General features: G+C 37.7%; 3 protein-coding genes across 3 annotated transcripts; all 3 read right to left on the reverse strand.

The window, feature by feature from the left end:
- Positions 1–10,848: 10,848 nt before the first annotated feature.
- On the reverse strand, positions 10,849–13,581 carry LOC116033186. Its single transcript, XM_031275944.1, has 4 exons — positions 13,285–13,581; positions 12,090–12,958; positions 11,330–11,999; positions 10,849–11,103 (listed from the first exon to the last, which is right to left on the reverse strand). Exons 1-4 carry the CDS (start codon positions 13,579–13,581, stop codon positions 10,849–10,851), a joined length of 2,091 nt encoding a protein of 696 aa, XP_031131804.1.
- Positions 13,582–14,553, reverse strand: LOC116033187. The gene has a single exon (XM_031275946.1). The coding sequence runs from the start codon at positions 14,551–14,553 to the stop codon at positions 13,582–13,584; it is 972 nt and encodes a 323-aa protein (XP_031131806.1).
- Positions 14,554–17,711: 3,158 nt separating this feature from the next.
- Positions 17,712–18,998, reverse strand: LOC116033188. Its single transcript, XM_031275947.1, has 2 exons — positions 18,896–18,998; positions 17,712–18,784 (listed from the first exon to the last, which is right to left on the reverse strand). The coding sequence occupies exons 1-2, from the start codon at positions 18,996–18,998 to the stop codon at positions 17,712–17,714; spliced, it is 1,176 nt and encodes a 391-aa protein (XP_031131807.1).
- Between the last annotated feature and the right edge of the window lie 5,871 nt (positions 18,999–24,869).

The raw sequence follows: 24,869 nt of genomic DNA on the forward strand, positions 1-24,869 counted from the left end.
ACAACTCAGTCTACTACTCTCGCCACTGCAACTCTTATCATTTATTCCCTGCTACTTACACAAGCAACAGCAACAACAACAAATAAAAAGGGGTTAGCAAAACATGCTAAGTAAGGGACTCGCCTACCCCCAAAAATAATTTTTAATAATATATAATTTGAAAAAGGAGTAGTAGTCTTTTTACCAAACCTTTAAGAAAATTCAACTGCATTTCCTTTGCTCAGAAAAATTGTTAATATAATAACAAAAATAATAATGATAATATGGTAATATGGAAGGATAATCATACATAAACGTAATGGGAAAGGGTCCTTTTATTTTCAGGCCCTAGTAACAGAACTTATGCTATACTACACAAAAATTCCCATTTTCACTTTCGGAAACCGGACTCTAACCTTAAGTGTGCATACCCCCGAATGAGGATTCCAAGCCTCAACAGGAAGTTACCAGCCCTAGTAGCCAGGATAAAATTTCTACTGACTACCATGTAATTTAAGGTACACAGACCCATTCCTACAGAACACACCATAGTGTTCTAGTACCCGAGGATTGTTCCTGACGGGCACTCCTCTACAACAATTAAAATTCAACCACTTAATCACATTTCAAATTTCACATAGCTTCCAATATTTAAGAAAATATAATTTTCCAAATCATTTTCCCATACTAAAATCTCTTGAAAATTTGTAAGGAAATATTTTATTTGAAAACTCTAATTTGTCCAAAATTCTCAATCTCTCATAAAATAGTATTCTTAATATAAGAAAAATCCTTATTCCCAAAAATGTCAAAAGATCAATTATCACTAGAGAAAATCTTAAAATATTTACCTATTCATATTTAACATAAATCCATACAAATTAACAAAGCAAATTATAACTTAAAATAATTAAATAATTTTTTTTATAAAACTTCGTACATACGTACTGGATACAAATATATACATACACTGAAATTTCTACCAACCACACAAATTCCTAATTTTATGCAAATACTAACAATCAATTAATATCTCAATTCTAGATAATACTAATTAATCATTTTACTTTCACAACTAACACATACTTGATAATTACATACAACAATATAAGGATTATATATATATACAAATAATACATAGTACAAATAAATAAAAGAAAACATTTTATTTTATTTTTATTTTATAAAACATACGTACAACACAAATAAGAGAAAATATTATTATTATATATTTTATTTTCTTTCTTTCTTCTCTTTTATACGTACTACATAAATATATATTTGTATAATTAGTCTAATATGCCTACTGTACAAACATGGATTATATATACATACATTTATTTTAGTATACATACGATATACATATACATAGTATTACGAAAAACATATATATATTTATACATATACGTACAACATATATATAATATTAATACGAAAAACATTATATATATATTTATAAATATACGTATGCTATATATATATATATATATACGAAAATATTATTTATAAATATATATATACGGTACTCACAGTATATAGCAATATATATATACACTACATTTATACACATATATATACGTATAATACAAACCATATATATTTTTATATATATACGTATGAAATATATTTATGTATAATCTACACACATGATCAAATACCACATACTTTCATATGTATTTCTACGCATATACATATATTTAAAATATATTTTATATCCAAAAATCACATATTTCATGATCATCAACTTGCATCAATTTTTCACCACAACACAATATATATATATTCATATATATTCATATATACATCAAATCATACAAATGGGATAAACAAGTAGAAAACAAACCCACTTACTTGGATATCAAAATCCTCAACTTTAAAACAATCTTCAAGGTGACTAGGGCTCTCCTTCTACCATCATCATCATCAATCAACACAAAGAAAGAACCCACATAAGCACACAATTTAACAATCACCATAACACTATACTACCCGGAAAAAATACAATAAAAATACTAACTTACTTGAGAAGATGAAGTTCCAAACTCTTGAATAAAATGATGGGAGAAATATATATATTTTTTTACGCAGGAACGAATCAGAAGGAAAAGATGAAGAAGAAATTTCCTTCTTTTTAGATGAAGATGTCGGCTAGGAGACTAGGAAGGCTAAAGGGAAAGACTAAATCAATCCCCTATATGAAGGAAGATAAATAGGTAGTCATCCTTTAATTTTTAGAATCATCCAAATCAAAACTTTGTAACCTCCAATCTACCTTATTAACAAACAAAATTTAGAGCTCGGTTAATAAACGAACAGAGTCTGAACAGTGTTAAACTCGTTTGCTAAGTGTTCGCGAACAAGCTCGTTTGTGTTCGTTTAGTAGTGTTCATGAACAAGCTCGTTTAATGTTCGTTTAATAATGTTCGCGAACATGTTTATATATATATATATATATATATATATATATATATATATATATATATATATATATATATATATATATATAATTGTTCGTGAAGACATGAATGTAGATTATTTATTGTTCACGAACAAATTGTGTTCATGAACATGTGCAGGTGTTTGGTTACTAAGTGTTCACGAACGTGTCCATGAACTTAAATGAACATGTTTGTGAACGTGTTTGCTAGCTTTTGCGAACACGTGCGTGAACTTGTTCGTTAACGTTAACGAACACGTTCGTGAACGTTAACAAACACTAACGAACGCTTAACAAACGAACACGAACAAGATTTTTAAAAACCTTAACAAACGAACACGAACACGAACACACCAAAATCCTTAACAAACGAACACGAACAACCTTCGTTCGTTTATGTTCGGTTCGTTAACAGCCCTATTAGGTATTAAAGATATTGATCTTATATAATCTTATATATAGTAGTAATATGTATTACACACATACATAATATATATATATATATATATATATTAAGTTTGTGTAGTGTGCGTGTAATTTAATCTATATATATATATATTAGTTATATAAGCTATGTATATACTAAATAGTTATATATATATATATATATATACTCAATCATTATTTATTATATATTATATATGTAATTAATTAGGTGATCACTATTATGGACCTTATATTATATAAATTATATTGTGATGTGTATATATATGTATAATAGCCTCGTAGATATATATATATTTACATATATAATATATAATAAATGATGATTGAGTATATATATATATATATAACTATTTAGTATATACATACCTTATATAACTAATATATATATATATAGATTAAATTACACGCACACTACACAAACTTAATATATATATATATATATATATATATATATATATATATATATACACACACGTTACACCACACATCACATGCATATACGTATATCATATTTATATATAAAATAATTAAATATAATTAGTATATCTCACATACTACATAATAGTAATATAGTTATAAAAATAATATAATAATTAATATAAGGTTTTGATAGTCCAAATGAATATAGCTCAAGGTTCAAATGAAATTGAACATAGAAATAGAGTCCAAAGAATATGGTATAGAGATTAGATGAACATTGAGGAATAATAAGGAATAACTTTGAAAGTTCAATAGGTAATATTGGAACCAAAAATCTCAAGTGTCACAGTTCCCGTCCTTCCGGGCATAGCACTCGAATGCACGGTGCCCTATCTTGTTGCAGTTAAAGCACTTGACCCCATTCCCCTGGCAATCCACTCCGGGGTGATCCTTGCCACATCTCTTGCAATGGTAGCGTCTGTCCACCTTCTGGTTCCTCTGACCCTGATTATGATTCCTTTGACCGTGGTAACCATTGTGGTTCCTAGGTCCTCCTTTCCCTTGGAAGTTTTGGTTTTGCCCAGGATGAGAATACTTAGGCTTCTTCTCACCCTACTGCTGATTTTCCTCATTTCTTCTCTTGCCTTTCTCAGTGACCTCCCTTTGAAGCTGCTGCACATACAATGACTGGCAGCTCTGTCATATGCGTTATCCAACGTTTGGCATTTGAACACACTCAGGCTCTTCTGAGTCTCAAAATTGAGTCCTCGAATGAACTTGCCCGCTTTGCCACGCTCGTCAGGGACCAACGCAGGCGCAAATCTCACTAGGTTGATAAAGTTAGTATAGTATTCTTGAACAGTACGATTTCCTTGATGCAGGTGGAGAAATTCGTCATACTTGGCTGTCCTGACATGCTCAGGATAGAACTTCTCTCTCAGAGCGTCCTTAAAAGCTTCCCAGCCAAAAGTTGGCGACTGACGCAAGGTCGGACTGGCTGCAGCACACCAGATGTCGGCTCGCTGCTGCAGGTAGTAGACGGCTATATCCACACGTCGGTTAGACGGTCAGTCGAGAGCATCGAACAGCTTATCGAAAACCCGCATCCATTCTTCCAATACCAACGGATCTTCTTGCCCTGCGAACACGGGAGGGTTTCGCCCTGCCACTAACTTGGCCATATCACCGCCATTCTAGTTGCCATTCACAAGAGGATCTTGAAGCATCCGATCCCCCAACGCCTGGGTCAGCTGAGCCAATTGCTCGAGCCAACTCAGCGCTAGTAGGGACGTCATTCTCCGGAGCATCTTGATTTTCAACAGACCTTCTTGGAGGCATGATAATACTCTACAGGCAAATTCTACTTATATAAGAGTGATTTCCCACTCTATGAACATACAATCAAATAAGCATAACAACATATGCTAACCATATAACTTGGAAGGTACTTTAAACTTCATACCTGAGAATGCACACCCTCGGGGTGCAAAGCCACAAGCTTCAAACAAAATCACATATATATGAATCAAAACTAGGCAATAAGCACATATAATCACACAACCTCACTGTGGTGTTTAAAGCTTAATTTCTAGCCATAATGTCCTAAAATTTCTTACTGAGTTATTACCTAGGTCTTGTCCTTAACCTAGGCTCTGATACCAACTTGTAACACCCCAAAATTTCGATTCCTAAACTTACTATAAATGGACTTACTATAAATAGAATTTTAGCATATCATTTATTTCAAGTCCATAATAAAGAAAACCAAAGTACTTTATTTCACGGGTGCTACCGCCACACCTAACCCTACTTGACTAGATGCAAGGCTAAACCAACTCAAAGCATAAAGATAAAACAAAGTTCAGAGTCTTAATTCAAAAATAACATTAGAAATCCCTAATACAAATATTCTAAGCCTTGTAAAGTCTTTGGGATCTCGATCTACCGCACTCTTACCGCAAACATATCAAACATCACCTGTTACTCATTTAGAGATTTAAAAACATAATAAGAAAGTAAGGGGTTAGCAAAACTTGCTAAGTAAGGGACTGCTTGCCCCGAAAGTAATATATATATATATTGAAATCATACTTTACCATTTTCAAAGCTTGGCTGCAATGCCATAATTCAGAAAATTCAATAAAAGTTATTAGGTAAAGTAAAAACATTTGGAAGCACAACAACAACATAATGGGACAGGGTCCTTTGGATTCAGGCCCTAGTGAACGGTATACCTAAACTGAACACTTCACAAAATTTCCTATTTACAATGGAAACCGGACTCTAACCTTAAGTGGGCACACCCCCGAATGAGGATTCCAAGCCTCAACGGGAAGTTACCAGCCCTAGTAGCCAGGGTAAGGTTTCTACTGACTACTCCTGAAATTAGGGTACACAGACCCATCTCAACAGAACACACCATAGTGCCCTACTACCCGAGAATTGTTCCTTACGGGCACTCCTCAATTCATAAAATAAATCAACACATTCACAACAATTCTCATAACATCACATAGTTTCCAATTTTGAAAAACTTGCATTTTCTTTAAAATATTCTTTTTGAGTCAAAATAAAATATTTATTTTGCAAATCAATATTTTAGCAAAAGTCCTCAACTTAAAGAAATTCAACTTTAGAGATAGCGTACTATGAAAAATCCTTTTGTCACTTTGAAAAAAAATTTCTTAAAAGAAAATAACAACCAATTTTTACCCTTAACATACTAACCCAAATATTATCAAATTAATGAATTTAAACCTTAAATATACAATCCCAATACAAAGTTCAAATCCCTAATATCTATTAATACTTACAATAAATAATTATANCCTCCCTGTGTAGAGCCAGCTAAGGCTTGACTGAGTGTACTATGGGTGTTCCCCTTCCTTTGGATCAAAATATATATATATATAATTAGTGTATGTATTTATGGGTACGTATGGTAGTCATTCTAAAAAAAATTTAAAATTTATTTATTATATTATTATGAGTATGTAGTACAGTAATATATAAATATAAAAAAACAATTTATTTATTATCATTATATATAATTGTTAGGATTTGTACGTATTATCTTATATATATATATGTATGTGTGTGTGTGTCAATATATAAGACTATGTACATAATACTTGTAAGATTAGTGTATGTGTATATATATGTAACTGTAGACATAATTATATAAAATTGTTTATTGAGTTGTATATAAAAATATCATATAATGTGTATAGGCCGTATGCTTAAGTATGTATATATAAATATATTTTCTTAACTTATTGTATACAAGATTATTATTATTATATGTATATACATATGTACTATGAGAGTATATAAATTAATAGTTTTGTTAGTATATATGTATGGATGTGTGGCCGTATATGTACATATGTATAAATATTAAATAAATATTTTGTGTGATTTACTGTTATGTATATATGTATGATTGGACCGTATATATGTATTGTATGTGTAGATGACATATATACGGTCCAATCATACATATATACATAACAGTAAATCACACAAAATATTTATTTAATATTTATACATATGTACATATACGGCCACACATCCATACATATATACTAACAAAACTATTAATTTATATACTCTCATAGTACATATGTATATACATATAATAATAATAATCTTGTATACAATAAGTTAAGAAAATATATTTATATATACATACTTAAGCATACGGCCTATACACATTATATGATATTTTTATATACAACTCAATAAACAATTTTATATAATTATGTCTACAGTTACATATATATACACATACACTAATCTTACAAGTATTATGTACATAGTCTTATATATTGACACACACACACATACATATATATATATAAGATAATACGTACAAATCCTAACAATTATATATAATGATAATAAATAAATTGTTTTTTTATATTTATATATTACTGTACTACATACTCATAATAATATAATAAATAAATTTTAAATTTTTTTTAGAATGACTACCATACGTACCCATAAATACATACACTAATTATATATATATATATTTTGATCCAAAGGAAGGGGAACACCCATAGTACACTCAGTCAAGCCTTAGCTGGCTCTACACAGGGAGGCCATTCCTGTCTTCTTCTAAAATTTCTGATAACTCGGTGGAAGGTTGATCAAGAATAACCATTCCACCTTCACCATTAATAGCTCTTGCTAGTAAATCAGCTGCCCTATTTTTGTCTCTTGCAATGAAGGAAACTTTCCATGTTCCTATGTTATTCAGTTCCCTTCTGCATGCATGCACGATGTTGTCTGCAACATTATTCAGACTCATATTCTGGTTAATCGCCTTTACAATATTGAGGGAGTCAGATTCAAAGCACATGTATCTGCTGCCTAACATTTTCGCCATCTGAATGCCTTTCAACAGGGCCCAGGCTTCCGCCGCTTCCGGTGAACATGTTCCAATCTTAAAGCTAAAGCCTTTGATCCAATCTCCATGGTTATCTCTAGCAAGTCCCCCACACGCTGCCTTCCTCATTGTTGGGTTGTAGCTACCATCGATATTTATCTTGACCCAATCTAGAGGCGGCATATCCCATTTAATAAGTCTCCAGTTATAGTCTGTGACCAAACATGGAAGTTTTTTGGCTCTGTCAAAAGCCTTACATATCTCCTCAACTTGTACTTGAATCTAGTAGACTTTGGAGCCGATACTCTCCACTTTGTGTTGAAAAATTCGTTCGTTTCTCCACTTCCAGAGCCACCATGCTGTGACCGCAAAAGTTATACTTTGTTTATGCTTACGGTCAATCCTCCTACTTCTCTTTATACCTTTGTCAAACCAAGACAGAAATGTTTGATCCCCGGACTGAAGACTCTCTGGGAGGATCAAGTTCCAAACTACTTTAGCTTCCAGGCATATCCGGAGGATGTGCTCAGTTGTTTCCAGATCCTCCCCGCATGCAGTGCAAGTCGCACAGTTGGTAAGACCCCTCTTTNATACATCTACACATACAATACATATATACGGTCCAATCATACATATATACATAACAGTAAATCACACAAAATATTTATTTAATATTTATACATATGTACATATACGGCCACACATCCATACATATATACTAACAAAACTATTAATTTATATACTCTCATAGTACATATGTATATACATATAATAATAATAATCTTGTATACAATAAGTTAAGAAAATATATTTATATATACATACTTAAGCATACGGCCTATACACATTATATGATATTTTTATATACAACTCAATAAACAATTTTATATAATTATGTCTACAGTTACATATATATACACATACACTAATCTTACAAGTATTATGTACATAGTCTTATATATTGACACACACACACATACATATATATATATAAGATAATACGTACAAATCCTAACAATTATATATAATGATAATAAATAAATTGTTTTTTTATATTTATATATTACTGTACTACATACTCATAATAATATAATAAATAAATTTTAAATTTTTTTTAGAATGACTACCATACGTACCCATAAATACATACACTAATTATATATATATATATTTTGATCCAAAGGAAGGGGAACACCCATAGTACACTCAGTCAAGCCTTAGCTGGCTCTACACAGGGAGGCCATTCCTGTCTTCTTCTAAAATTTCTGATAACTCGGTGGAAGGTTGATCAAGAATAACCATTCCACCTTCACCATTAATAGCTCTTGCTAGTAAATCAGCTGCCCTATTTTTGTCTCTTGCAATGAAGGAAACTTTCCATGTTCCTATGTTATTCAGTTCCCTTCTGCATGCATGCACGATGTTGTCTGCAACATTATTCAGACTCATATTCTGGTTAATCGCCTTTACAATATTGAGGGAGTCAGATTCAAAGCACATGTATCTGCTGCCTAACATTTTCGCCATCTGAATGCCTTTCAACAGGGCCCAGGCTTCCGCCGCTTCCGGTGAACATGTTCCAATCTTAAAGCTAAAGCCTTTGATCCAATCTCCATGGTTATCTCTAGCAAGTCCCCCACACGCTGCCTTCCTCATTGTTGGGTTGTAGCTACCATCGATATTTATCTTGACCCAATCTAGAGGCGGCATATCCCATTTAATAAGTCTCCAGTTATAGTCTGTGACCAAACATGGAAGTTTTTTGGCTCTGTCAAAAGCCTTACATATCTCCTCAACTTGTACTTGAATCTAGTAGACTTTGGAGCCGATACTCTCCACTTTGTGTTGAAAAATTCGTTCGTTTCTCCACTTCCAGAGCCACCATGCTGTGACCGCAAAAGTTATACTTTGTTTATGCTTACGGTCAATCCTCCTACTTCTCTTTATACCTTTGTCAAACCAAGACAGAAATGTTTGATCCCCGGACTGAAGACTCTCTGGGAGGATCAAGTTCCAAACTACTTTAGCTTCCAGGCATATCCGGAGGATGTGCTCAGTTGTTTCCAGATCCTCCCCGCATGCAGTGCAAGTCGCACAGTTGGTAAGACCCCTCTTTTTCCTATTTTTGTTTGACATAATCCGGTCGTGCCTAGCTAACCAGAGAAATGATTGGATTCTGCTTGGAACCTTGAGTTTCCATATGTTACACCAAGATTGCTGATTAGGTAGATTGTGCCCATCACACGCAATATTGTATGCAGATGACACCGAGAAAGCTCATGATGTTTCCCACCCCCATCTTGGCAGATCACCCAACTCTTCGTCTTCGTAAAGAGAGATAGTTGCGATCTGGCTGCATATATCGATAGGTAGTTTGTTGACAAGTTTGCCCCATTTCCAACTTGAACCATGCTCCCAATAATCTGCCACTCGTGCATACATCTCCAGTAAGGATAGAAATGCAGACGTTACTTCAGCTAGAGGACGATGACCTACCCATTTATCTAACCAAAATTTCGTTTGTCTCCCGTTTCAGACCTGTTTTTTGGTCCCCTTCTTTAGTATAGGGATGGTTTTGAGTACTCCCTTCCATGCATTCGACATGTTGGCTTTGGGCAACCATGTGTCAGGATCTGGATTGTTGTTAGTATATTTTGTGCGCATGATCCTTGCCCAAGTGCTATCATCATCATTTATTAATCTCCATCCGATTTTTGCTAAGAAAGCTAAATTCATTTGTTCCAGCTTCCTGATGCCAAGACCTCCCAGCTCTTTCTCTCTTGTCACCATATCCCAGGCAACAAGATTGCATTTTCTGTTTTCTTCGGTACCACCCCAGATGAAATCCCTTATAAGCCTTTCAATTCTTTTGATAACCCCTGCGGGCAAGAGAGTTGTTTGCATGGTATACGATGGTATGGCTGCGAGTACCGACTGAGCTAGTATTCTTCTCCCTGCGAATGAGAGTGTTTTCATCTTCCATCCAGCTAGTCTCTGTTGGATTTTCCCAATTAGGCTTTCGAACGAATCATTTTTAACTCTTCCTTGAAGTGAGGGAACGCCCAGGTATTTCCCAGGGTCGCCAGTGATTGGAATGTTCATTCTTCTTACTATTGATGTTTGCAGCTCGACACTTGTGTCTTTTTAGAAGAATACTGATGACTTTTGATAGTTAATTTCCAGAATATTTGCAAAATACCTCCAAAGTCTGTTTGATAATTTCAGCCTGTTGTACAGTTGCTTCTCCCATTAGGATCATGTCATCCGTAAAGAGGAGGTGGGTTAAACATGGCCCTTCGTTGGTTATCATAATTCCATTCCACTTTCCAATCCTTCTAGCTTCTTCAATCATGTGACTTAGCCGTTCCACACATAGGACAAAAACTAGGGGAGATATGGGATCCCCTTGCCGGATTCCCCTGGTTGGCTTAAAATATTCCGAAGTTCTTCCATTGAAAGAGATAGCCAGCTTGGTTGATGTTATGCATGCCATCGTGATTCTTATCCACAAGATGTAGCGTGGATTTAATAAAGGGCCATGAGAGCCGGTCGTATGCTTTCTCCATATCAATTTTGAGCATCATCCATCTCTTGGTTCCTCTTTTGTTATGCATTACTCTGAGGATTTCTTGGTATGATAAAATATTATTTACCGTCTGCCTCCCTGGGATGAAGCTAGCTTGTTGTTGACCAATGAGTGACTGCATTATACTTCTCATTCTTGTAGCTAACGTCTTAGATACCAGTTTGTACGTAATATTGCATAATCCGATCGGCCTTAGTTGCTTAACAGATTCTGGGCTCTGAACCTTGGGAATGAGGGATATTATGGTGTTGTTCCACCCTTCTGGTATTTCGCCTGTATCTAATGCTTTTAAGACAGCTTTTGTTATACTTCTCCCCACAGTTGCCCATGCTTTTTGGTAAAAAATTACATGGAACCCATCCGGACCAGGTGCTTTGAGAGGTGCCATATCAAATAGGGCTTGCCTAATTTCTTCACTGGAGAATGGTCTGTTTAACAATCGCCATTGTGCTTCGTTTAGCTCAGGGAACTTTCGGCTTGTGAGTTCCTGAGGGGATATTATAGTGTCCTCTGTGAATAGATTCATGAAGAAATTGACAATGTGATCCAGTGCCTCCTGATCATCCGTTAGTAGATTGCCGCTGTCATCCTTGAGACTACTGATCTTATGGGCTCCTTTCTTAGCTTCGGTTGATGCATGGTAGAACCTCGTGTTTAGGTCTCCTGACGTTATCCATTCTTCTAGAGATCGTTGGAACCAGAGAAGCTCTTCTTGTGCTAGAATTTCGTCGTACTCTCTACGCAATTTCCTTTCGAGCTTGACAAGATCAGGTTTGTATCTCGTAAGTAAGTTGTTTTGGACTCCTTGGATTCTTGCAATCACTCACCTCTTCCTATGAAATATGTTGCCAAAGCAATTCTTGTTCCATTCATCCAGTTTTTGTGCAAGGTTTCTCCTGTTCACTTCAACATCTTGCTCTCTGCGCCAGTTCTCCTCCACCACCTTAAGGAAATCGGGATGTGTCAACCATGCTGCACTGAACTTAAAATTCTTGTTTCCTTCACTGACGATGTTTGGGTTTGTTGTGATCAATAGGGGAGAGTGGTCCGAGTTAACCATTGGAAGGTGAGTGACTTTCGTCTCTAGGAACATGATCTTCCAATCAACATTACACACTGCACGATCCAATCTGGCTGCTCTAAATGTGCCTGGTTTCGTCCCTCTACACCATGTGTACCTTGGTCCTTTGAAGCCCAAATCAATTAGTCCCTCCCCAAAAATCCAGTTGCTGAAACCTGCATTACGATTGAACGAAAAACTATTACTATTAGTCACCTCATCTCTACATAATACTGAGTTGTAGTCTCCTGTTGACAACAGAGCAACACAAATATTAAGGTCTTCTTGGTTTAACTTCAAGTACAGATCCCTTCTTAGAGAGCGATTGGGACTTCCGTAAACTACTGACAAGAACCACTGCTTTTGAGTGTTCTCTGTTATTTTTAATAGAATAAACTGGGGGTGGGTATGAAGGACTTCTACCAGTGAGGAGTCCCTCCAAAATACCCAGATGCCTCCCGAGAAGCCAAATGCTTCAACTGTAACCCATTCATTAAAGCCGAATTCAAAACAAATTTTATCCGCATGATCGCCTGAAACCTTAGGCTCCAAAAGACGTGCAACGTCAGGTTTGTAAACTCTAATATATTGTAAGAAGGTGCGGCGAAACGACCGAGACGCCGCACCTTGACAATTCTATGAAAAGACTATCATTAAAATAAGATTGAGAAAAAAAACGGCTCAATCGAGCCTGTGGAGATCCACAGCGTTTGCAGCCGGAGGAACACCCCTCCCATCTTCCTCCACAGCGTCCCTGGGTGAAAAACAATCAAAAAAATCTGCTCCTTCTTCGGTTGGACCATTCAGTCTCGAAGGTTTTCTCGAATGTGATGGGGTCAGATCTGGAGGTCTCAGTTGATGCTGATCGACTTCCTTGGAGACAACCTTGCCTCTCAAGGAGCCCCGGACGACCGTATGTTCCTCTTCCGCTGCAGCCCTCCTAGGTGTGTTTGTCCTTCCACCTCTTCCCCTGTAATTGCCTTGGCTCCCTGCTGGTTTTTATTAGGTTGGTTAACAATTGCCTCTGAGAGACGGGGAATGACATTTTTAGTAGCTTCCCTGGGTGTTTGAGCCTGTGGTGAATCCAGTTGTTCTACATCCAAATCCTCTAGGGGTCCAAAGCGGGAATTATAGAGCTGATTGTTGTACACCTTTGTCTCAGATGTACGAACTCGTTTTGTGTAAGGCGGAAGGGTCATCTGATCACCCCTGCCATCTGGTTTTCTTGGTGGCCTTCTTGGTTTCCTCTTGACTATCATCTAGCTTCCAAACCTTTCCTTCCCGACTAATGGTCTGGTTTCTTTTGACTGCCTTAGTGCCGGTCTATACATCGTATTACCATCGTCCTCCATTGCCATAGGTGCTCCCTCTTGCCTTCCCTCGTCGTTGGTCGTCGTCTCTACCCGTCCGCCGCATTGATCTTGTCTATGCCCATAAATCCCGCAGTTAAAGCAAATTAGATGGATACCTTCGTATTCAATTGGCCACACCATTTCCCCCAGAGTGTATTTTGACAGGAGGGGTTTCGTGATGTTGATTTCGACGCACACTCGTGCGAATTTTCCCCTCGAGACCGGGCTAGTTGTTCCGTCCACTTTTATGGTGCGTCCAATCTTGTCGCCGATCTTTTGCAGGAAATCATCCTCAAAATATTCAATAGGCAAAGTTGGCAAACGTGCCCAGACTAACAGTTTCTCTATCTCGTTGGAGTGGGGATTGAAGTTTGGTCTCCATTCTTGTACCACTAGGTAATGATCCATGATTATCCATGGTCCCTCGAACGTTGCAAAGTCATAATCCAGCTTGTTCTCAAATCTTGCCAAGTAATAGTCATTATCCAGGTCGATGATTTCCATATTTCCTTCCGGTTTCCACATGGTCTGGAGCCGTCGGAGGAGAAAGTTGTAGCCGATCTGCTTCCCAAGAAGCTTGATAATCAGGGAACGTCTCCAAGGACGCCGGAGTCTCGCCTTCTCTTCTTTAGTAACTCTGATTCTTGGGCATGCCGGATCGTCATCCTCATTGATCTCATCATCGTCCGATACTTCTTCGTCCATGAGTTCTGGTTCTGTTCTTGGCTCCTGCAAGAAAGTCCTTAGGCTCTGCTTGTATGACATTTGCGCCACAGGGGCTTCCGTTTGTACTTTAGGCGCGAGGGGCGGCGAGAATGGGGTCTCCGGAACACAATTTGGGGTAGAGCTGATGCCTCCTTGGTCTTGCCTCTGTAACATTCCAAGTTTGGACTTCTTTGTGCTCCGTTCAAGGAGATCTTGAACTTCTGGTGACCTTGGCCTAGTTTCCGATGGCGTCTCCGGGGGAGCATTTCCTCATCCATTCTTTCGTTCAGGGATATATATATATATATATATATATATATATATATATATATATATATATATTTATTTATTTATTTATTTATAAGAACACACGCACACAGAATCACGCATATATATATATTGATATATATATATTTTTTTATTTGTTTATTATACAAATAGGGTACACGAATGTATACTAAAACATTTATGTATATATACATAGATATTTTAGAATATACACACATACGTATAAGTATACATATATAAAAGAATTTTATAAAATAGAGTTTTAGTAAAGTAGACCAACAATTTTCTTGAAATCAAGGTGGTATGAACTACTTGCATAATCAAACAAATTAACAATTTCCTCATAGGAACAACACATGATCATACATAAAATCTCATCCACCAAGTAGAACAATACCAAAAATTAAAGGGCAAGCAAGGAGAGTAAAAATCTACTTACTTGGAAACTGTATGTACACCCTAGAAAATCCTCCTCTAACCCTTGTTCGTTTGATTCACTACCTTTATCAAGACTTTGCTTCCCAAGATGGATTTCAATCAAAAGAAAGAAGAAGAATTTTTTTTTCTTTGTGATGTTTTCGGCCAAGAGAAGGATGAGAAAGGAAGACAAGATAAATACTCCCCCTTTGAATGAGAATAAACAGGATAGAATCACAAATTTGAAAACTCCCAATCACTCTCTTGTAACTCCCAATCTAGAGATTTATGATAATAAAAATAATAATTTGATAGGATAAAGAAATCTTGATTTGATATGGATTATATATATATATATATATATATCATATATCATATATCATATACACGACTAATACATATATATAAAAATTAATCATGGTCTATATATATATATATATCTTAAGTGCATATATCATATATCATATACACGACTAATACATATATATATAAATTAATCATGGTCTATATATATATTAAGTGTATAGTTAACACAATATAAAGGTTCACACTTAAATATATATGTTAATATAAACATACACATCTATTTATATATATATATATATATATATATATATATATATATATATAAACATCATAACACATGCATAATTATATAATTTTGATATATATATACATCATACCATACATACATATATAAGTTCATATAATAATAAAACATAATTAGTTTATCCATATATTCTAAATATAAGAAAAGAAATATTATACTTATAAAAAAAAATATTGTACTAGGTAGTATAACAACTAGTTGGTCCAAATGAATAGAGTTTGTAATTCCAATGGATATGAACGTGAGAGTAGACTTCAATGAACATGGATTAGGGACCCAATGAATATTGTAAGAGAATTAGGGATAATTTTGGAATTTCAACTAGATGGAAATGGAAGCAAAAATCTCGGGTATCACATAGGGAGAACATGTCAGCCACATCATCATAACACCCGAAATGTCGGGCTACCTCCATGTCAACCACAAAATGTTCGAAGATCCTCTGATGCTTAAACCATTTATAGTGTTCCTTGTGGTTGTGAGCGGTGAATTTCAACTTCATTGACCCTTTGATTGGTTTCACAACAGGAGCAGACTTTTCAGCCAATGTTTTCTTATGTGTCATCTGTAAAAGAAAACTCAAAACAAAAGCATATATGCGTATGAATGGGTTAGAAATGTATGTACACCATTAATTGTATTCACACAAGGGGGAAAAATTTTAGCATTTCAGCTCAACAACAAGAATAAATCACAAAAACACAATATCATACTCAAGATTTCCAAGAATTACTCCTCTCACCTAGTTTCATGCCTAATATCAACAACACTTACTTCAAAATCAACAATTATGCACAAAATGTATGGTAAGCAAGTGGTTAAGTTAGGGGTTCCAAAATGTGAACTAACTACAATGAATTAAACATTTTTTTTATTTTTATTTTGAGATTTTCATGACTAAAAACACTCAATAAATAACAAAGTTCATCATCTCTAATGTTTCCTATGCTTAGAACTAGCAAAACCCACTTCAAAATTCAAATTATATGCACAAGAACAAACTAGGACAAGTGGGTTTGCTAAATTAACTCTATAAAGCAAGTATGAACACCATTAAAGCATAAATGAAACATAAATTCATGAATAAAGAACTAAAGAACAAAAATCACGCTTGGGAACTAAGTTTCATCCATTAGAATCAAGAAATATAGCTAATATGTACAAAAATTTCGAAAATTGCAGAAAAATTAAGAAAAAATGGAGTTCAAACCTTGGAATCTTAAGTAGAGAGGAGAAATTTGAGGAAGAAGCTTGAAATTTGAAGAACAATAGTGAAAATTGCAAGATTTGGGGGTGAAAGGGGCGTGGGGCGTGGTAGAGAGAGAGATTTGAAAGTGGAAGAGACTAGGGTTGGGTGGGGAATGATAATTTTTTTTTATATTGCAGGGTATCCGGCCGGGCATCCGGGCGGATGTGAAGCCGAATGCCCGGCCTCTGGTTTAGCTGCTACGTACTGTAAATCTGTAGAAAACATCCAGCCTAGTATTCAGCCGGATGCTAGGGCACTGGAAAGTGAAATATGCACTGTAAAGATGCGGAAAATCTTCGGCCTAGCATCCAGTCGGATGCTAGGCCGGATGCTAGGGCGCTGGAATGTGAAAAACACACTGTAAAGATGAATAAAACCTCCGGCCTCCCATCCGGCCGGATGGTGCCCTCTCCAAAAATGAAAATTTTCCTTTTTGTTCCAAATGCTATGATTTCAATACCAATTCATCCCCAACACTCTTCAATGCATTTAGGATCATTCCTCACTCAAAATTTTCAATTCACACCACCCAAAAACAATCAAATTCTCCCCACCAATGCAATGCAACACTTAAAATTTATGAAATGCAAGAGATATGTGCCAAAGCACTCAGGGACAAGCTCTAACTCTTAAAAACAAAAATGAAAGTAAGTAAAAGCATGAAAAGTAAATGCATGGAATTTAAATTGCAAGAAAGTAAGATAACATGGGGTGCCTCCCATGAAGCGCTAAGTTTAATGTCGCTAGCTTGACTCGACCTTATTCTCATCAAGTTCCGGTGGGAAGGAAGTGGGATTTAGGCTTTGCAAGCCTTGACAAATTTCTCATGAACCGCTTGTAGAATGAGGAGTGACCATTTGAACTTTTCACATCATTTTTCATGGTTGAGGTCAATGGGGCATCGATTTCATCATGATTGCCTTGCGTTTGTTTAGAATCCTTTTCCTTGATTTCAATCATCTTGCACTCATCAACATAGGACGGTTGATGCTTGGCCATTTTAAAAATTTCAAATTCAATTTTGTTTTCGACCACCTCCATCACCAACTTGCCCCTCTTCACATCAATAATCGCTCCGGCGGTAGATAGGAAAGGCCTACCAAGGATGATGGGAACCTTGGCATCCTCCTCCACATCAAGAACAACAAAATCCCCTGGTATGAAATATTGATAAATCATTACGGGGATATCCTCATGGACGCCCACCGGGCACTTCACTAAACGGTCGGCCATCTGAAGAGTCATGGTGGTAGGCTTGGACGCACCAAGGTTTAGCCTCTTGCACATAGAATATGGCATCAAACTGACACTTGCCCCTAGGTCACACAAAGCACCTCCTACCACGAATCCACCGATAATACAAGGAATGGCAAAACTACCGAGATCTTTCAACTTGGGAGGCAATTTCTGTTGAAGCACTGCACATGTCAAAACTCCTTCACTCAAATCCACAACTGCACTCTTTTTAGGTTTCTTCTTGTTACTCAAAATATTTTTCAAGAACTTCTTGTATGAGGGTATTTGAGTCACAGCTTCAACAAACGGCATAGAGATTTCCAACTTATCAAGCATCTTGTGAAATTTGCTCTCCCTTTCAGACTCTTTTGATTTCCACAACCTTTGTGGAAATGGCAACAAATTGTACGGTATCACCGCGTCATCAATCTTCTTATCCTTGCTCACTTTCCTCTTGTTTCGGGCACTTTGTTCTTGCATGGGAGCCTTTCCCTTTGACTTGTCATTTTTAATCAAAGGCTCCTCTTCATTATCACTTTCAACCACTATTTCCTCATCATTTTCACCTTTCTCTTGCTCATTAACATCTTCCTCCACCTCTTTTTCTTATGTTCGATCATCGGTGGGGTAAGGAGGATCTTTCAATGCTAATCCACTCCTAGTGGTGACGGCATTAATTTGGTGTCTTGGATTCTCGGTGGTGGCCGGGAGTTTACCAGTAGAAAACGGTGCTTGAGGAGGTTCTTGCTTATTTCCACCGCATTGGGTTCTAAGATTTTCCACCTCGGCTTGTAGCTTACCCATTTGGTTCATCATCATGGTCATAAAAGATTTCATATCCGAGTCTTGAGGAGTTTGAGAGGTTCCTTGTTGGTTCTATTGATTTTGGTTTTGGTTTCCTCTCCATTGATTTCCTTGATTCCCTCCTCTATACCCAACCATATCAATTTGTTCCACACTTTGTGATGAGCCTTGGTCATTAGTATCCAACAAATAACAAGATTGGGAAGCATGGTTCCCTCCACAAATAGCACAATAGGCTACCATAGCCATACTCTGCGGTCCTGGTGAATGACAAGGAGAAGATGGATAAGAGTAGGGAGTAGGTGTGTAAGGAGCTTGGGGTGACGGTTGAGTCACTACTTGCACACTATGCTTTGGCCCTTGCATCATTTGTTTCAACATGTGTTGTATAGAGTCTAATTGTGCTTGCACCGCCATCTTGTCATCAACCTCAAACATCCCGGCCGGTTTCTCTTTCTTTGGAGGCTCATTTTTCTCACTATACCAATATGCGGTGTTTGAAGTGATCCGCTCAATCAATTGCTCTCCATACTCTAGGCCAATTGCTCTCCAAACCTGGTCGCCGTTCGCTGCCGCATGCGCCGCCACCGCCGTCGGGAAGTCTAGAGGTTTTTTGGCCAGATCTCCTCTCTCCGGTCGCCGATCGAGCCGCCGCTGCCGCCGTTGGTCTCGGCTTGAGGAGACACATCTGTCGGTGTCACCGGTTTCCGCCGCAGTCGTCGGTTACCCCCCCCCCCGGCCACCGGTCGCTGTCGCCGTTTTCCAGCCACTCTTAGATCTGTGTGCTTCTACCTCTCTTTTTCATATTATGGCATCATCTACACCTTCCTTTACTTCCTACCCTACTATTACTGTGGATAAGTTGGTTGGGGGTGAGAACTATGCATCATGGGCTGCTTCTGTCAAACTTTGATTCAAAGGTCAAGGTATGTCTACCCATTTAGATGTGAAGGTTGAGGATGTTAAAGAAAACAAAAATGAATGTGAGAAGGTAGATGCCTTATTATGTAACATGTTATGGCAGTCAATTGATCCTAAACTCCATAATATTTACAAGGCATATGAGACTTGCTATGAGATTTGGAATAAAGCAAAGTCTTTATACACTAATGATGTATAAGGTCTTTATTCACTGGTCATTAATATCCTTAATTTTCGTGGAACTACTGATATGAGTATGCCTGAATATTTAGGTCGGATTGAAGCATTGCAGCAAGAATACCATAACCTTATGCCACATAAGAAGGATGTTGATGATCACATTAAGCAATGTGACAAGTTTTTTATGGTACTTGCTCTGGCTGGCCTTTGTCTTGACCTTGCTCATGTTCGTGATCAAATTTTGGCTAGTCCTGTTGTACCCACCTTGAATGAAACTGCTGCTAGACTGCTAAGAGTTGCATATGCTCCTTCCATTGAGTCTATTGGAGATTCATCTGTTTTGGTGTCTCGAGCTGCAGAAAAGGAGCTGTCTGGGCATACTAGTAACAATGGTGGTCTTCGTGGTACCCGTCCTCGATGTGAGTATTGCAACAAGGTAGGACACACCGAGGATCGCTGCTGGAAGTTACATGGCGAACCTCCACGTTCTGTCAATATGGTGCATACCACTGGTTCAGAGGCTTAGGCTCATAGTAGTTTCACCCCTTGTGACTATGAAGAGTACCTCTAGTTTAAAGCCTCTAGAGATATCACTCCCACACCTCCTCCCAGTCCTGGTATCTCCTGACTTGTTTGTCTCTCTCACACCAGTACTCCTAATACTTGGATACTGGACTCAGGTGCCTCAGATCATATTTCTGGTAATGTCTCGCTTATGTCTAATGTTTCTCAGTCTAAAGCTTTACCTATGATTACTTTAGCTAATGGTCATCAAACACTAGCTGTTGGTGTTGGCCAGGCTTCACCTATGCCATCTTTTCCTTTAGAGTCTGTGTTATATGTACCCAATAGTCCTTTCAACCTTATTTCTGTGAGTAAAATCACTCGTACCCTTAACTGTTCTATACCCTTTTGTGTTGATTCAGTTGTTGTGCAGGATCGTAGTACGGGGAAGGTGATTGGCACCGGGCTTGAGTCACAGGGTCTCTATTACATGCGAGAAGGTGTTGCTGCCAGTGCATCCACAGATTATCCTATGCTTATCCATAGTCGTCTTGGTAATCCGAGTCTCTCCAAACTTCAACGGATGGTTCCAGGTCTTTCTGTTGAGTCTTTAGATTGCGAGTCGTATCACCTTGGAAAGCAATCCCGTAAGTCTTTTCCAAGGAGAGTCAATAATCGGGTCGTGTCCCTCTTTGATTTAGTGCATACAGATGTTTGGGGTCCTTATCGAGTCAGTTCTACTTTAGGTTTCCATTATTTTGTAACCTTTATTGATGATTATTCAAGGTGTACTTGGGTTTCCCTTATGAAAAATTGTTCTGAGTTGTTCCATATTTTTCAGAATTTCTGCAATGAAATACAAACCCAATTTGGTACACCCATCCGTGTTTTACACAGTGACAGTGCCAAAGAGTATCTTTCTAATCCCTTTCAATCCTATATGAAATCTCGGGGTATGTTGCACCAAAAGTCATGTGTTTACACACCTCAGCAGAATGGGGTTGCTGAGAGGAAAAATAGGCATTTGGTAGAAATTGCTCGTACTATGCTGTTGCATTTTCATGTCCCTTCCCATTTTTGGGCTGATGTTATTCTTACTGCATGTTATTTGATCAATCGCATGCCATCCTCTGTTTTAAACAACCTTACTCCATATTCCATTGTGTATCCTTCTGTTGATCTTTTTCCTCTTCCTCCTCGGGTGTTTGGGTGTGTTTGTTTTGTTCATGACATGACACCTGGGCGATCAAAGATGGATCCTAAAGCTGTCAAGTGTGTGTTCTTAGGCTATTCCCGACTACAAAAGGGTTATAGGTGTTATTCCCCATCACTCAAGAGGCACTTTGTGCCTGCAGATGTCACCTTTATTGAGTCATCCCCTTTTTTCCAGCCTTCTCCAAAAGACACCGTTTCAGAAGTCATCCACATTCCTTACCTTTGTCCTCTTCCTCTTGCCCAAAGTACTGATCCTCCAACTGTTCCTAACCGCCCTCTTCAGGTTTATCAACGCTGTCCTCGCCCTACACCTACTGAGGCTCCTGTTGACTCACCCGAGCCATTTGATCCTCCTGCTGCGGTTCTACCACTTCCATTGGAATCTGTCACTGACCCCACTGAGGCATCCACTAATCTTCGGAGTGGTACACGTTTTACCCGTAACCCTCATCCTATATATACTTTCTTGAGCTATCATCGTGTTTCTTCCCCGTACTATGCTTTCCTTTCTCACCTGTCTTCTATGCCTATACCCAAGACTACTAGTGAGGCCCTCTCGAATCTAGGTTGGCGCCAAGCCATGTTGATAGAAATGGAGGCTATTCAATCCAGTGGCACATGGGAGTTGGTCCCTCTCCTTGTGGGTAAGACTGTTGTTGGGTGTATATGGATTTATACTGTGAAAGTGGGCCCTGATGGTAAAATTGATCGCCTTAAGGCCCGGATGGTGGCTAAAGATTACACCCAGATATTTGGTTTGGATTATACTGATACTTTTTCTCCTGTAGCTAAAATTGCATCAGTTCGCTTACTGTTATCTCTGGCTGCCATAAACCATTGGGACCTACACCAGTTGGATATCAAGAATGCTTTTCTCCATGGCGATCTTAAGGAAGAGGTTTATATGGAGCAACCACCTGGGTTTGTTGCTTAGGGGGAGTCTAGTTTAGTATGTAAACTTCGCCGCTCTTTGTATGGTTTAAAGCAGTCTCCACGGGCTTGGTTTGGGAGATTTAGCTCTGTGGTGTGTGAGTTTGGTATGGTCCGAAGTGAAGTTGATCATTCTGTGTTCTATCGCCATTCTAATGGGAAATGCATATATCTTCTTGTGTATGTAGATGACATTGTTATTATAGGAAGTGATCAAGAAGGCATATCTAAACTGAAAGAGTATCTCTTCAGTCGGTTCCAAACTAAGGACTTGGGCAAGCTAAAATATTTCCTTGGAATTGAAGTAGCCCAGTCTCACAGTGGTATAGTTATTTCTCAATGGAAATATGCCTTGGATATCTTAGAAGAAACTGGTTTGTTGAGTGTAGACTTGTGGATAATCCAATGGATCCAAATGTTAAACTTCTACCAGGACATTGGGAGCCATTGCCTGACCGAGAGAGATACAGGAGATTAATTGAGAAATTGAATTATCTCACAATCACTCGACCAGATATCTCCTTTACAGTCAGTGTATTAAGTCAGTTTCTTGAAAGTCCTTGTGATACTCATTGGGATGCTGTTGTTCGAGTTCTAAGGTACATCAAAAGAGCACCATGGCAAGGTTTACTGTATGAAGATAGAGGACATGCTCAAGTTGTGGGATATTCTGATGCAGACTGGGCTGGTTGTCCTTTTGACAGACGCTCTACTTCGGGTTACTGTGTACTCATTGGTGGTAATCTTATATCATGGAAGAGTAAGAAGCAAGATGTTGTTGCCAGATCCAGTGCTGAAGCTGAATACCGTGCCATGGCTCTTGTCACGTGTGAGTTGATGTGGCTGAAGCATTTACTCCAGGAGTTACAGTGTGGCCAGGTTGCTCAAATGACATTGATATGCGACAACAAAGCATCTCTTCATATCGCCTCAAATCCAGTCTTTCATGAGAGGACCAAACATATTGAGGTTGACTGCCACTTTATCAGGGAGAAAATTGTATCTGGGAGTATTAAGACTAGCTTTGTCAATTCTGCAGATCAATTAGCTGATATCCTAACAAAGTCTCTTAGAGCTCCTTGAGTTGGGTATATTTGTAACAAGTTTGGAGCATATGATCTTTACTCTCCAGCTTGAAGGGGAGTGTTGGAACCCTAAGCCCATTTGTCAATAGGCCCATTAGGTTATTGGCTATTCATGTATAAATAGTGGTAATCTGTACAGTTCTAGACACAGAGAAATAAACGAATATACTTTATTCTCTCATACATTCACAGGCTTTAGTACTGAAAAGGAATTGAGCCTAGCCCTAGTGTGGGTGAGGCTTCCAAAGCTTACTGCAAATTTGTTTAATCATGTGGCCCTTAAACAATTGTGTAACCCTATTGGAAAATTCTTGACATCAGACTATGTTACTCTCCACTTTACCAAGCCAAGTTATGCCAGGGTAAAGGTGGAGATTGATTTGCTTAAACCTAGGATAGAAGAAATGTTTATTGACTTTTTAGATAAACCATGGCAAGAAGACAAGGGATATGTGCAGAAGGTGGAGTATGAAAGAGTGCCTGCCTACTGTGGAATATGCTTCAAACAGGGCCATAGTGCTGAGCATTGCAGGCAGAAGATCTTTGTAGGAAATTACAATGTAAATAACCCTCTAGCAGGAGGGGAAACAATGGGAGGAATTCCTGGTGGTTTAGAACCAGTGAGGGGTAGGAATGAGGTCAGGAATGTGATTGAGGGTAGTAAAAAGGAAAGAAGTAATAGCAGGGAAAAGAGAGCAAAATAGCAATACCAGGGGAGAACCTGGTCGTAGGGAAGATGGAGGTTTGACATGCGAGGTGGGAGAGGTGGTAGAGGAGGTAGGGGAAGAGGACAACAAAATTATGGGCAACAGAGAGTGTTTGAAAAAGGATAATCAAGTAGAGGTGGGGGAAATAAACAAGGGAAAACAGAAACAAGGGGTGGGATTGGAGAAGGGTAAACAGCATGAGGGTGAGGGAGAAATGGAAATATTAAAGAGAATGATTGAAGAGGGTAAGATCAGGGAGAGGGAGAGGGAGCTTGAAATGGAAAGATTGAGAGCAATCAATATGTAGAAGATGAGGGAAGAAAAAAGAAAAGAGTGATGTGAGT

The sequence above is a fragment of the Ipomoea triloba genome, chromosome 10, assembly GCF_003576645.1.
Source record: "Ipomoea triloba cultivar NCNSP0323 chromosome 10, ASM357664v1".
In the NCBI taxonomy this organism is placed as follows: Eukaryota; Viridiplantae; Streptophyta; class Magnoliopsida; order Solanales; family Convolvulaceae; genus Ipomoea; species Ipomoea triloba.

Bases quoted from the DNA above. Each gene is read 5' to 3' on its own strand.
- LOC116033188 (XM_031275947.1), bottom strand. From the start codon at position 18,998: ATGATGATGAACCAAATGGGTAAGCTACAAGCCGAGGTGGAAAATCTT. The intron at 18,785-18,895 runs GTAAACTCCCGG...ATCGAACATAAG, and splicing joins TCAAGCACCGTTTTCTACTG to AAAAAGAGGTGGAGGAAGAT.
- LOC116033187 (XM_031275946.1), bottom strand. From the start codon at position 14,553: ATGTTACAGAGGCAAGACCAAGGAGGCATCAGCTCTACCCCAAATTGT.
- LOC116033186 (XM_031275944.1), bottom strand. From the start codon at position 13,581: ATGATAGTCAAGAGGAAACCAAGAAGGCCACCAAGAAAACCAGATGGC. The intron at 12,000-12,089 runs GTGAGTGATTGC...GAAATTGCGTAG, and splicing joins AACATATTTCATAGGAAGAG to AGAGTACGACGAAATTCTAG. The intron at 11,104-11,329 runs GTAAATAATATT...GAATATTTTAAG, and splicing joins TCATCCCAGGGAGGCAGACG to CCAACCAGGGGAATCCGGCA.